A 14,480-nucleotide genomic window follows, 5' to 3' on the forward strand; every position below is an offset into this window, starting at 1 on the left:
TTCCCTCCTGAGCATCAGCCTAATGCTGAAAAGTTCTCCCTAATGAAATTTCAGCAAAGAGGGAAGCAGCATATCCTAGTGGAAAGACCACAGAGCTGGGAGTCAGAGGGCCTGGGTTCTAATCCCGGCTCTGCCAACTGCTTGCTGTGTAACCATGGGCAAGTCTTTGCACTTCTCTATGCCTCAGTTTCCTCAACTGTAAAATGGGGATTGATTCCCTATTCCCTCCTACTTAGGCTAGGAGGCCCATGTGAGACAGGCACTGTGTCCCCCCGATGACCTCATATCCACTCCAGCGCTTAGAACAGTGCTTGACACATAGCAAGCGCTTCCAAATCCCAGAAAAAAATGATAAAAAGGCAAATCCTTCTGCAAAAGCATGAATATCAAAAGAGTTTCTTTTAGGGCCATAAAAAGTAGCCAGTTCATTTTTTAAAACCCAGTTTTTAAGATTTCCCCATGGAGAATCGCCTTCAGAGAGAGATGCTTATACCATATCTATATGAAGCGAGTATATCTCCAAGTGTACTTTATTTCTTAGCCCAAAACGTGTACTTCATAGTCCGTATTGCTTTTCCCATCCGATGATTAACAACAAAAGAGAGACACACAGTAGGTTGTTGGGCTGGATGTTACATAACTCGTGCGTCCTGCCTCATCTCTTCCCCTTCCCTGGGACAGGCCCCGTGAGACTTTCTGTATCGAGCTTTTGTGTAACGATGGAGAAACTAAAACTCTTGTGTCTCCCAAGCGTAAACCTGCCCTGGGAGCTGGGCATCATGGTTTCTCCACTGGGGACCATTTTGGCTGCCAAACCACCTAGGACACAACCCACCCCAGTGACCTCAGGCAGAGAGACAGGGTTGTAGAGGGGACAGGGGGAGAGGGTTGTGGATTGTGGAGGGGGTAAAATGAGACGTTGATAAGGGGGTGGAGGGAGAGAATTGTAGAGAGGGAGAGGTTTGCTGAGGAGGGAAAGAGTTGTAGGGGTGGCAGAGGGAGAGGGCTATGGAGCTGGCAAAGGGAGAGATGTTGTCTCCCTCATTTCACCTAGGAGAATGCGTAGCTAATTTCCCTTCCTCTTCCCTCTCTCACTTCCTGCTTCTCAGCCCACCCAGCCCCACCTGGGAAGGGGAAAACTGGGCAGCCTTTTGGGAACAAAGCTTCTTAAGGGTTTCTGAAAGAAAAACAGCTTCTCCTTGAGTTGCCTAGTTTTTGTCCCCCATCCCTTCAGACGCTAAATGACAAAAGCGAAGGCCCATCAACATGAATTGTTAAGGCCCGTACATTATTCATTCCAACATCTGCTGCTGGTCCTTTTCTTTCAGAGGGGAATAAATTACACCACATCAGCACATTTTTCATGCTTTGTGTTTAAGCATTTAAAAGTCATTTTTTTGTATTATTAATATTATTTTTTCTGCTTGGTTGGCAGCCCCAGAAGTTATCAATGCCCATGACTATAGCCAGCAGTGTGACATTTGGAGCATAGGTGTCATTATGTACATACTGTAAGTAGTCTGCTAAATATGCAATTTAGAACGAGCAACCCTTCTGAGGAAAAGCGCTCAGGATTTTATCAGAAGCTAGTTAAACAGTTGATCGAGAAGACGTCTTGAAAGCTCTTTTCGGTGGGTCGGTAAATACGTTGGGGAAATATTTCTAAAAATACCACATATTACAGAATCATTATTTTATGAATCGTTCTAAATTAGGTTGGAAATCCACAATTTGTGTTACTAGTAGACAGCGTGTTAACAGTTCTTAAGGATTCTATACAAGGTGGGACCTTTTGGAGTTTTTATTGATCTACTAACGTATTAAAGGTCTACTACTGTATTTTGTTTCCTCCAAAAGGCTTCTTCAAATAAGTCCTCTTTTCCCCGACTCCCTCTCCCTTCTACACCATCAGTGCACTTGGAACTGTACCCTTTGGGCATTTGGTATTCACCCCACCTTCAACCCCACATCAATCATGTACATATGTATAAATTATTTATTTATATTAATGGCCATTTCCCCCTCTAGACTGTAAGCTCACTGTGGGCAGGGAAAATGTCAACCAACTCTGTTGTATTGCACTCTCCCAAGTGCTTGGTATAGTGCTCTTGACACAGTAAGCACAGTAAAGACCACTGTTTGATTGATTGATTGATTACTGCCAAGGCTATCAGAAGAGGGTAGCAGTCAATTCACTAGACTTTTTGAATATGGACCAAATTTTGTCCAAAGGTCCATGTTTTCACACTATATGTAAACTGTGTGTGTGGCTGTATTTGTGTGCACATGCAAGCCTGACAACACCTAGAAGCAGTGTTGCCTAGTGGCTAGAGCACGGCCCTGGGAGCCAGAAGGACTCATCCCGGCTCCGCCACTTATCTGCTGTGTGACCTTGGGCAAGCCGCTTTCCCTTCTCTGTGCCTCATTTTCCTCGTCTGTAAAATGGGGATTAAGACTGTGAGCCCCATTTGGGACAGGAACTGTGTCCAACCTGATTATCTTGTATCTACCCCAGCACTTAGGGCAGTGCCCAGCCCAGAGTAAACGCTAAACAAATGCCATAAAAAACAAAAACATCCAAAAGATTGGGATTGCAAGCACTTAGTGTAGCACTGACGCATCTAGTACAGGGGCCTGCACACAGTGAGCACTCAGTTAATTTCATTGATTAATTAATGGCAGCATGGGCCTTCCAGCATGGGCAGGGGCTGGCCCCAGGGTGTCAGAAGAGAGTGGGGAAGGTTTTTCAGGCAGCTCCAAATCTCCCAGAGCCTAGATGAAGTGTAGCCCAGTGCTTTTTCACTGACAGAAGCCCCAGGGGATGGTTCTAATGACTGACCTCCTCAACCCCCAACAGAGCACTTAGAGAAGCACCACCTCACATCGCTTACTTTTTCTTCTAAAATCCTACCATTTTCTCTATTTTAGGCTCCCTTTAACTATGAGTTCTATGCGGGACTGAAACTGTTACCAATCTGATTGTTTCATTCTACCCCGACACTTAGTAAGTGCTCTGCTAACAATAAGTGCTTAACAAGTACACTCATCCTTGAATTTATCCAGAGCATCCTGATCCAATAAATACTTTCTTCTCTTCTACACCTAGTCCTCCTGTACGGGGACTGCATTTTTTCTGACGTAAAAGAAAACTCACGTTGTAGTGTTATTCACTGTGTCCGAGGCTGAGCGAGCACTTGCATGCGATATTTTCCAGTCAGTCGTATTTATTGAGTGCTTATTCTGTGTGGAGCACTGTACTCCTACTGTACTGTACTGTACTGTAGGAGAAGCAGCGTGGCTCAGTGGAAAGAGCCCGGGCTTTGAAGTCAGAGGTCATGGGTTCAAATCCCGGCTCCGCCACTTGTCAGCTGGGTGACTCTGGACAAGTCACTTACCTTCCCTGTGCCTCAGTTATCTCATCTGTAAAATGGGGATGAAGACTGTGAGACCCACGTGGGACAACCCGATTACCTTGTATCTACCCCAGCGCTTAGAACAGTGCTTGGCACATAGTAAGCGCTTAATAAATGCCATAATCATTATTATTATTACTAAGCCCTTGGGAGAGTTCACTATAACAATAAACAGACACGTTCCCTGCCTACAGCGAGCTTGCAGTCTGGAGGACTGTATCAAACAGACTTGTCTTATTAGACCAATGGCCCCTAATTCCCTAACAGCATTCTAGCAAAAGTACCTAGCGAAAGCCCACAATATGGCAGAACTTAGCATACTGGTCATTTTGGCTTCCTTTGCTAGGTCCTTCCTTGCAGCCTTTATTGATCCGCTGCCTGATTTCCTGTTGGCAGCTCACCTGCCACTCTTTGAGGAAATTAACATCTGTTTCCACAACTTTTCAGTCCCCATTTAAATAAAACCTGCACATGCAGTGATGAGGCTTCACTGCCACAGAGTTGCTACTGTTATTCAGGATAAATGTTAGTTTTATGTGAGCAGTGTTGGCTATATCCCCTGTCAGGTAGCACCGGAAGAGTTTCCAGTACTCTACCAGTCTCGACTATGGGAGGGAGAGTCAAACAGAGACCTACCCATTCCATTCCTAGCTTGGCCAGTGGCTAGCGAGTCCGTTGTTGCGTAGGGACCATCTCTATACGTTGCCAACTTGTACTTCCCAAGTGCTTAGTACAGTGTTCTGCACACAGTAAGCGCTCAATAAATACAATTGAATGAATGAATGAATGAGTGGCAGGCAATCTGCTACGAGTCAGAACTCACCTGTGCTGGCAGCGGCGACATGGAAGAGATTCCAGGGCGGAGACTCAGGTTTACTGCGCGGAAGGAGGCGATGGTAAACCACTTCCATATTTTTACCACAAAATCTCTTTGGATCGACTACCAAAATGATTTGAGTTGGAGGTGGGGCATTCTGGAAGAGATGTATCCATGGTATCATTATGGGTCGGCGACTATTTGACAGCATAAGACAAGGCACGTTGCCAATGTGGTCATCAGAGTTGTTGTGGCTTCTTTTCCCTTTCCTGTCTGGTCATGCTGTCACCTATTTTAGTTCCAGACTTAGTGTGAAATATGAGGTTCTATCAGTTCCTCCACCTAGTCAGTCAATCGTACTTATTGAGTGCTTACTGTGTGCTGAGCACTGTACTAAGCACCTGGGAGAGTACAGCCTAACAGTCTGACAGATCCATTCCCTTCCTGCGATGAGCTTGCAGTCTAGTTTCTGTTCTATGGCCTGGTTGTCAGGCACTGTTTGGTGTACAAAGTTGAGACAACTGCTGTCAAGAACAAATCCATTTGCAGTAATAATAATAATGATGATAATTATAATAACAATTGCATGATTTGTTAAGCATTTACTATGTACCAAGCAGGGTGCTAAGTACTGGGTAGATACAAGATAATCAGGTTGGACAGTGTCCCTGTGCCACATGGGGCTCACAGTCTAAGTATGAGGGAGAGCATATATTGGATTTCTGTTTTACAGATGAGGAAACCTATATATTCATTCATTCATTCAATCATATTGAGCGCTTACTGTGTGCAAAGCGCTGTACTAAGTGCTTGGGAAGTACAAGTTGGCAACATATAGAGATGGTCCCTACCCAACAACGAGCTCACAGGCTAGAAGGGGGAGACGACAACAAAACGAAACAAGTAGATAGGTGTCTATACCACTTAACTTCTGTGCCTCAGTTACCTCATCTGCAAAATGGGGATTAAGACTGTGAGCTCCACATGGGTCAACCTACTTACCTTGTATCCACCCCAGTGCTTAGAACAGTGCTTGGCACATAGTAAGCGCTTAGCGAATAGAATTTAAATGACTTACCTGAGGTAGGTGGTAGAGCCAGAGTTAGAATCCAAGTCCACTGTTTTATTGTACTCCCCCAAGCATTTAGTAGAGAGCTCTGCACACAGGAAGTGTTCAATAAATGCCACTGATTAATTGGAATCCTCTGCCTCCCAAATCCTTGCTTCATCTCTAGGCCATCCTGCTTCTCTCACCTAAAAAGATCTTTCATTAATAGTAATAATAATGATAGTATATGTTAAGCATTGTTCCAAACACTGGGGTAGATACCAGCGAATCAGGTTGGATACAGTTCATGTCCCACATGGGGCTCACTGTCTTAATCCCCATTTTACAGATGAGGTAACTGAGGCACAGAGAAGTTAAGTGACTGTCCAAGTTAAGTGATAGAGGTGGGATTAGAACCCTGGTCCTTCTGACCCCCCAGGCCTGTGCTCTATCCATTAGGCCACGTTGCTTCAATCTTCAGGTACATTCTTTCCTGAACCTTTCTGATTGACTCGGTTCCACAGCACTTCTATTGTTGGGTAGAAAATGTCTCTATATGTTGCCGATCTGTACTTCCCAAGCATTTAGTACAGTGCTCTGCACACAGTAAGTGCTCAATAAATACAATTGAATGAATGAATTTGGAATGAAAATACCTGTATTTTAATGAGATGTGCTCATCAGTAGCAAATTCCATTTCTTTGGCTCATCATGAATGGAGAGCACAATATGCAGAGCACTGTATTAGGCACTTGGGAGAGTACAGTACAACAAGCTGACTACCCAAAGCTGCTGATTTTGAACACAGCACCTGAAATCTTGTTCCCCTGACCCTTTATACTCTTTGATCTTGTGTTATTTTCTTATTGACTCCACGTCCTCAGACTGTCAGTCAGTCAGTCAATCAGTGCTCTTCACTGGGCACTTAAATGTGTGCAGAGCACTGTACTTAGTGCTTGGGAGCATACAGTTCATTAGAGTTGGTAATCATAAATCCTATCCTCAAGGAGCTTACGTTCTAGTGGGTGAGGCAGACAGTAAAATGGATTACAGATAGAGAAGGAGCAGAGTACAAGGAGATGTACATAGGTGCTGTGGGACTAGGGATGGGATGAGTAATAATAATTTGATGGTATTTGTTAAGCACTTACTATGTGCCAAGCACTGTTCTAAGCATTGGGGGGGGATACAAGGAAATCAGATTGTCCCACGTGGGGCTCAGAGTCTTAATCCCCATTTTACAGATGATATAACTGAGACACAGAGAAGTGAGGTGAAGTCACACAGCTGATAAGTGGCGGAGCCGGGATTATTCATTCATTCAATCGTATTTATTGAGCACTTTGTGCAGAGCACTGTACTAAGCACTTGGGAAGTACAAGTCGGTGATATATAGAGACGGTCCCTACCCAACAATGGGCTCACAGTCTAGAAGGGGGAGACAGACAACAAAACAGAAGCCCTTGCTCTTTCCACTAAGCCATGCGGCTTCTCAAAGTTTCAAAGTGCTTTAGCGGGTCAGACCCAATTGTCAGTTTCTACCTCTCAGTTCGCACATGGCCAAGAACCTCCTCCCTCTTCCTCTTTTGTTAAGCACCCGTTGTCCTGTCTTATGCCGTTGAGTCGTTTCCGACCCTTAGTGACACCATGGACACATCTCTCCCAGAATGTCCCCCTCTCCATCTGCAGTCGTTCCGGTAGTGTATCCACTGAATTTACTTGTTAAAAATCCAGAAGTGGTTTACCATTGCCGCCTTCCGCACAGGAAACTCGAGTCTCTGCCCTTGACTCTCTTCCATGCCGCTGCTGCCCAGCACGGGTGAGTTTTGACATGGAGCAGATGGCCTTCCCCTCGCTATCCATTGCCCAATCTAGGAATCAATCAATCGTACTTATTGAGCGCTACTGTGTGCAGAGCACTGTACTAGGAATGGAATGGGTAGGCCTCTGCTTAACTCTCTCTCCCTTAGCCGAGGCTGGTAGAGGACTGGAAACTCTCCAGGTGTGACCCTGAGAGGGGAGTGAAGCACCTAGTAAGTGCTTAACAAATCCTGCTATAATAATAATAGTAATTATTATTATTATCGCTATAACAAATGGATTTGTTCTTAAAGGCAGTGGGCCCAACTTCCCTCCTCCCTCTTCCTTATGTGTGAATTAATAGGATGCATTTCACATCCTGTTGCCTTATTGCTTAATTTGGATATAGGGAAATGAGTGATCGACTTGTACTTATGAACTCCTGCTCTATTAAAGATAGTGTCGAGGTTCCAGATGTGTTTCAAATAGAAGTAGCATGACCTAGGGGAAGAGGCACGGGCCTGAAAATCGGAAGACTTGGGTTCTAATTCCAGCTCCACCACTTTTCTGCTGTGTGACCTTGGCCAAGGTACTTAACTTCTCTGGGCCTCAGTTCCCTTATCTATAAAATGGGGATTAAGGTGGTAAGCCCCATGAGGGACATGGACTGTGTCCAACCTGATTGTTTTGCACCTATCCTGGTGGTTAGTAAGGTATCTGGCAAATAGCGATCACTTAACAAATGCCATAAAAAAAAAAAAACAGGTCTTGGCAGAGCCAGTTTTACAAATGACTTCTGGAAAATATTCTGAATGCTTTACTGATAGGTTTTTCATCAGAAAGACAGAAATGTTTGGTCTAAGGGAAAAGAAATGTGTAAATACTTATTTTGGAGGAAGATAGAGACTCAAGTACAGATGTCCTCCAATATGTTCATGGCTTTTTCCTACATTTTTCTATTTCCTTTCTTCTCCAAAATCACCCTTCCTGCCTGGAGTCCCCTAAGTAGTTCCTCCATTTGAGGCTGAGTTTATCCAGTTAAAATAAAGTGGAGAGGTGAGAGGTGAGGCAATTACCCAAGTTATTCAGGCCAAACTCACAGTTATCAAGGAAAAAGACTTTTGGGGTCCAGATTCACTGTCTGCAAAGATCACAGTCACTGGATAAGTGGTCGACTTCTCCACTCCACATTGTTTTTGTAGATTCAGCCACAGGATACTAGCTTTTAGAGCTTTTCCTTCACGTCCTTTGATCTCCTGGAACACTTTTTTTACCGGAACGATTCTTTTGTACCTCTGTTGCCTGCTTTCTGATTTAGAACCTCCCCCCTACCCAATTAAATATTCTTTAATCTTTGTAGTCTTCTCTCACATATTCTTTCTACTCAGTGGCATCTTTTTCAGTCAGCCCTGCTGTTTAGCGTTCGTGTTTCCCCACTGTGATGAAGCCCTTGTTTTGCTACTTCTTTCCTTGCTGCCTCTTTCCAAAACTTCTGTTTTTGGGACTTGTTATCTGCTTTTTGGACTTGTTTTATGGAATTGGCACTGACATTGTGACAGTTACAGTTGCACAATAGCATAACAGAATATCTTACAAAGTAGTAGCAAATGGGTGATGAATCTTTGTCCACAGCAAGATTCTTCATCAGCTGCTCAGAGCCGGGGTCCCGAGCCAGGAATCAGACTGGTTTCAGTCAGAGCTATAATAATAATAGTAATAATGTTGAATAATCTTGGTATTTGTTAAACTCTTACTATGTGCCAAACACTGTTCTAAGTGCTGGGGTAGATACAAGGTAATCAGGTTATCTCACGTGGGGCTCACAGTTTTCATCCCCATTTTAGAGATGAGGTAACTGAGGCACAGAGAAGTTAAGTGACTTGCTCAAGGTCACACAGCTGACAAGTGGCAGAGCCAGGATTAGAACATTTCTGAGACTCATTCCTTATTTAACAATGTACATTTTTCTTTTCATTAGTATTTTGCAATCTTAATAACTCATTGCATATAGCACAAGGTCCAAAGCATTTAAATGTGAATGAATAGGGTGCATTTCACATCCTATTGTCTTATTGTTTAATTTGAATATAGGGAAATGAGTATGATGTACTTTTGGAAAATGGTATTCTCTTTTTTGTTTCTGTTTGCAAATAGCCAGTTCCCATTCTTAGCTTCAGAGAATGTCTGCAGGTTATCACTTGATATATCTAGTTAACCCGCACCCTCTTTATTTTAGTAAAGTGATCTGGGTTCATTAATTCATTATCTGTCAGTAGTTTTACACATGGTCTCCTACTGAGAGAGATTAGGAAATGACATTATTGGAATGCGTATATTTTATATGTTTCTCAAACCTGCTTCTGTCCACCAGGACCATGCTGTTATTTTGTTCTTTTAACGATATTCGTTAAGCACTTACTACGTGCCAGGCACTATACTGAGTGCTGGGGTAGATACAAAAAGCCACTTAACTTCTCTGGGCCTCCATTTCCTCAACTGTAAAATGGGGATTAAGTACTTGTTCTCCCTCCTATTTAAACTTGAGCCCCAGGAGGGACAGGGACTATGTCCAACTTAATTAACTTGCACCTACCCCACTGCTTATAGAACAATGTTCAACCCATAATAAGTACTTAACTGCCATTAAAAAAAAGCCCCTCTGCTAGCTAGTTTTCTCTAGCCAGCAGTCATTTTCCACGAAGGCATTACTCCAGAATTTCCATTTTGAAGCAAAATAATAGCAGAGTAGGTGGGAGAAGGTCAAAAGGTTCTGGGGAAAAACAAAAACGGAGTCTTTGGAATATGTCCGAGAACAATCTAATAAATTCTGACTGTAATTACGGGAGAGCTTTTTCAATAGTAAACTTGAAAAACAATCTTGAAATCTTGGAATAGAAATTTGAAGACCCTCCAGCATGATGCATGACAGAGTAAGAGCTGTCAGAGGACTTAATAGTTATTTCAGTATGTTTGGAGCATATCTTTCCATTTTCTGTCAGGCAGGATCTGATGAATCTTATGTAGGAAAGGATATGGGGTGACTTTTGTGCTGTGTGTTTTCTTACTTTCCTTCTTCGTTAAGTACACTGTTCATCCATGGCACATGTTTTCACTAGGTCTAAGGGGTAGAGCGCATTTAGGGAGGTAGGGAACATTCTTCCAACAACACAAGTTATCTGGATCAAATGCAGTGTGTTGCCGAAAGAAACAATTGTGCCTGTGTGATTGGTGTTGATCAAGGTACGTGTATTATAACACAAGATCCTGAATTCAGGAACATAGTCTAGTTCTGGAAAATGGAGTATGCTTAGTACAGTGCTCTACCTACAGTAAGCGTTCAATAAATACAACTGACTGAATGAATGAATATTTTATAATAATGTGCATGTATTTATTTCCATCAAATATAAAGTAATGCAAAAGGCTTATTTTTATTGTAGATTGAGTGGGGAGCCTCCTTTTATGGCACACTCGGAAGAAAAACTTTTTGAGGCCATTAAGAAGGGAGAACTTTACTTTCATAAGAAGATCTGGCAATCTGTGAGTGACTCTGGTAAGAACATACCCTAATACTGATTAAAGCGAACAAGAATCATCGATCATTTGCCAACGATTGCAGTGGTTTTGACACTGTGTGACTTTGGGTGTATAAACAAATTGTGATTTAATGATCCTCAAAGCCGATGTGATTTGGGGGACTAACCAGGCCTCGCTTTCAAGTAAAAACGCTAAGGGAAAGTCATGGTAGGGCCAAGAGTCACCCAGTGATGTTCAGTCAGTGCTTAGAACTGTGCCTGGCACGGAGTAAATGATTAATAGATATCATTACAAAAAAGAAGAACAAAAAAAAACATGATCTCCGGTCATAGCAGGAGAACAAGTAAGAAGGCCAGGTTTGGTAAGCGGAGAAGTTTATTTGACAAAGAGCTATAAAGTGTCCCTGAAGGTCCCAATGGATTGGAATACTCCCAGCTCCAAAGTCAGCATTATTGAGGAATTTTATACTGCATCGTAACCTAGTGTACATATTTTAAATTATATATTATAAATTGCTTATTTGTATTTATGTCTGCCTCCCCCTCTAGGATGTAAGCTTGTAGTGGGCAGGAAACGTGTTTGCTAATTCTGTTGTATTGTACTCTACCAAGCACATAGGACAGTGTTCTGCATATAGTAAGCGCTCAGTAAATACCATTGATTGATTGGTAGTGGAAAGACCATAGACTGGGAGTCAGGGGAAACTGGGTTCTCATCCCTGCTCGGCCAATGGCCTGCCATGGGTCCTTGGGCAAGTCTGAGCCTCAGTTTACTCATCTGTAAAGTTGGGTCCAATGTCTGTTCCCCTTCCCCTTTAGAGTGTGAGTCCCATGTTGGGCAGGGACTGTGTCCGACCTGATTATCTTCATTCATTCATTCAGTCATATTTATTGAATGCTTACTGCATATACTCTTGGGAGAGTACATATAACAACAACTGCCCCAGAGCTTGATGAAGAGTAAGTGCTTAACTAATACCATTATTATTATTATTGTCATTATTATTATTATTTTTCTCCCCTCCTCACCCAACCCTTGGGCCTGGAAGTCTGATACCTTTTTCATAAGAAGAAAGTACGAGTCAGAACATTAGGTGAAGAAAGACTTGGATATGTATGTTTCTTGTGCTAAAAACCAGAAAAATTATCTGTGTTTTTCCTTTTCCTACAGCTAAGCACGTTTTGAAACAGCTTCTGAAAGTGGACCCTGCCCACAGAATTACAGCTAATGAATTGCTTGATGTCAACTGGATAAGAGTAGGTTATAGTATTACTTTTTTTTTTCTACCTATGCACTTCTGTTGCTTATTTTTCAATTTGGATTTAGCAGCCTATCTCTAAAGCAGCTAGAGAGGGCCTTCTTCTCCTAAAAAAGATTCAACCCACTTATAAAGTAGGTTGACCATGCACTACATTTCATTCATTCTTTCAATCATATTTATTGAGCGCTGTGTGCAGAACCCTCACTGTATTAAGCACTTAATAATGGTTTTTGTGAAGTGCTTACTGTGTGTCAAGCGCTGTTCTAAGCACTGGGGTAGATACAAGGTAATCAGATTGTCCCACGTGGGGGTCAAAGTCTTAATCCCCATTTTACAGATGAGGTAACTGAGGCACAGAGAAGTTAAGTGACCTGCTCAATGTCACACAGCTGACAAATGGCAGAGCTAGGATTAGAACCCATGACCTCTGGCTCCTAAGCCCTTGTTCTTTACGCTGAGCCATGCTGATTTTGTCATGCCCTTTCAGGAACACACTTGGAGAGATTGCAGTACCCTACCAGTCTCGGCTATGGGAGGGAGAGTCAAGCAGAGGCCTACCCACTCCATTCCTGGCTTGGCCAGTGGCTATTGAGTGGAAGGCAATCGGCTCCAAATCAAAACTCTCCTGTGCTGGGCAGCAGCAGCTTGGAAAAGAGTCGAGGGTTGAGACTCAAGCTAACTGCGCGGAAGGAGGCAGTGGTAAACCACTTCCATAGTTTTACCAAGAAAATTATATGGATGCACTAGCAGATCGATTGCAGGTGGAGGTGTGGCATTCTGGAAGAGATGTGTCTGTGGAGTCACTAGGAGTCTTAGGCAACTCATTCATTCATTTATTCAATTGTATTTATTGAGCGCTTATTTTGTGAAGATCACTGTACCAAGCACTTGGAAAGTACAATTTGGCAACTGATAGTCCCTATCCAACAATGGGCTCACAGTCTAGAGGGGCGAGACAGACAACAAAGTAAAACAAGTAGACAGGTGTCAATACCATCAAAATAGACAAATAGAATTATAGATATATACACATCATTAATAAAATAAGTATGTACAAATATACACACGTGCTGAGGGGAGGGGTAAGGGGAAGGGCAGAGAGAGGGATTTGGGGTGGTGGGGAGGGGAGGAGGAGCAGAGGAAAAAGGGGGGCTCAGTCTGGGAAGGCCTCCTGGAGGAGGTGAGCTCTCAGTAGGACTTTGAAGGGAGGAAGAGAGCTAGTTTGGCGGATGTGTGGAGGGAGGGCATTCCAGGATGGAGGTAGGACGTGGGCTGGGGGTCGATGGCGGGACAGGCAAGAACGAGGCCCAGTGAGGAGGCTAGCGGCGGCAGAATTGCCGAGTGAGAGGGCTGGGCTGGAGAAGGAGAGAAGGGAGGTGAGGTAGGAGGGGGTGAGGGGATGGACAGCCTTGAAGCTGATAGGAGTTTTCGCTTCACGCGAAGGTTTATAGGCAGCCACTGGAGATTTTTGTCTTATGCTGGATTTGACAGCATAAGACTAGACAAGACATTTTGTCAGGTAATTGACTTGCTTGTTCAGTGCCACACCACATTTCTGGGTCTACTGAGTAAACCCCAAGATACCCTGTCCTTAGGGCACCCCTTTTTCTCTGCCACCCACCCAGAGTTGAGAGAGGCCCTGACAGGGAGAGATGAAAGGGAGGTACAGTGCATAAATTGGCATTAGAGTAGCTAAATAGGAGGGCTGGGTTATAGCGAGGAGCAGCGTAGCATAGTGGATAGAGCACAGGTCATGGGTTCTAATTCCAGCTCTGCCACTTATCTGCTTTGTGGCCTTGGGCAAACCACTTCACTTATCTGTGCTTCAGTGAGCTCATCTGTAAAATGGGGATGAGGACTGTTAGTACTTTGTGGAACAGGGACTGTGTCCAACTCGATTTGCTTGTATCCACCCCAGGGCTTAGTACAGTGCCTGGCATATAGTAAGTGCTTAACAAATACCATTATTATTATTATTACTAGTGGGAGAGTAGCGAGGGTAAGTAGTGAGGAGAGAGCTGATTCAGTATGTCTGTTTGCCTTGGATACAGAATGGGCCCTCTTGGCAAGCACTGAAACTTCACCATTTCCCCTGGGAATCTACAGATACAGCTGCCTCCTGCTCTCCAGGTTCTTCTGACCCATTTCCGAATTGACCTGAAACATTCTGATCTTTTATTGGTCCATCTGGGGCTTTAAAACACCAAACTACAAAGAAAAGTCCCGTACTTGGTGTAAATGTCACCCGAATAGCAAGCGACCATCCTTATATTTACTTTATCTATTTGATGAGTCTTATGATGGACCAAGAAGAAGTCTCCATGGATATGATTTTTTTTAATCCGGTGGTATGTTTTTAATCAAAGATGTACAAGATGATAAAGAAAACAACGGCTCAATCAATTGTATTTATTGAACATCCACTGTGTGCACAGTATTGTACTAAGCACTTGGGAACATTCAGTAGAAGAAGGTATATTTATTGCACAAATCACAATCATCAAGGGTGCCAGTGAGTGGCACCAAGAGATTAGGGCTGGGAGCAATCTAGGTCTTCATCTTGGCAAGAATAGAGTGTACTATCTATCAGTGGTATTTACTGAG

General features: G+C 43.4%; 1 protein-coding gene across 3 annotated transcripts in view; it reads left to right on the forward strand.

The window, feature by feature from the left end:
• Positions 1-14,480, forward strand: part of STK33 (serine/threonine kinase 33) — a 167,873-nt gene that overhangs the window by 127,493 nt on the left and 25,900 nt on the right. For all 3 annotated transcript variants that reach the window (XM_038764275.1, XM_038764276.1, XM_038764277.1), the window contains 3 exons: positions 1,436-1,511; positions 10,519-10,631; positions 11,786-11,871. In XM_038764275.1, the coding sequence (XP_038620203.1) occupies positions 1,436-1,511; positions 10,519-10,631; positions 11,786-11,871 (275 nt within the window). The remainder of the gene's footprint in view (positions 1-1,435; positions 1,512-10,518; positions 10,632-11,785; positions 11,872-14,480) is intronic.

The sequence above is a fragment of the Tachyglossus aculeatus genome, chromosome 22 (genome assembly GCF_015852505.1).
Source record: "Tachyglossus aculeatus isolate mTacAcu1 chromosome 22, mTacAcu1.pri, whole genome shotgun sequence".
NCBI classification, from domain to species: Eukaryota; Metazoa; Chordata; class Mammalia; order Monotremata; family Tachyglossidae; genus Tachyglossus; species Tachyglossus aculeatus.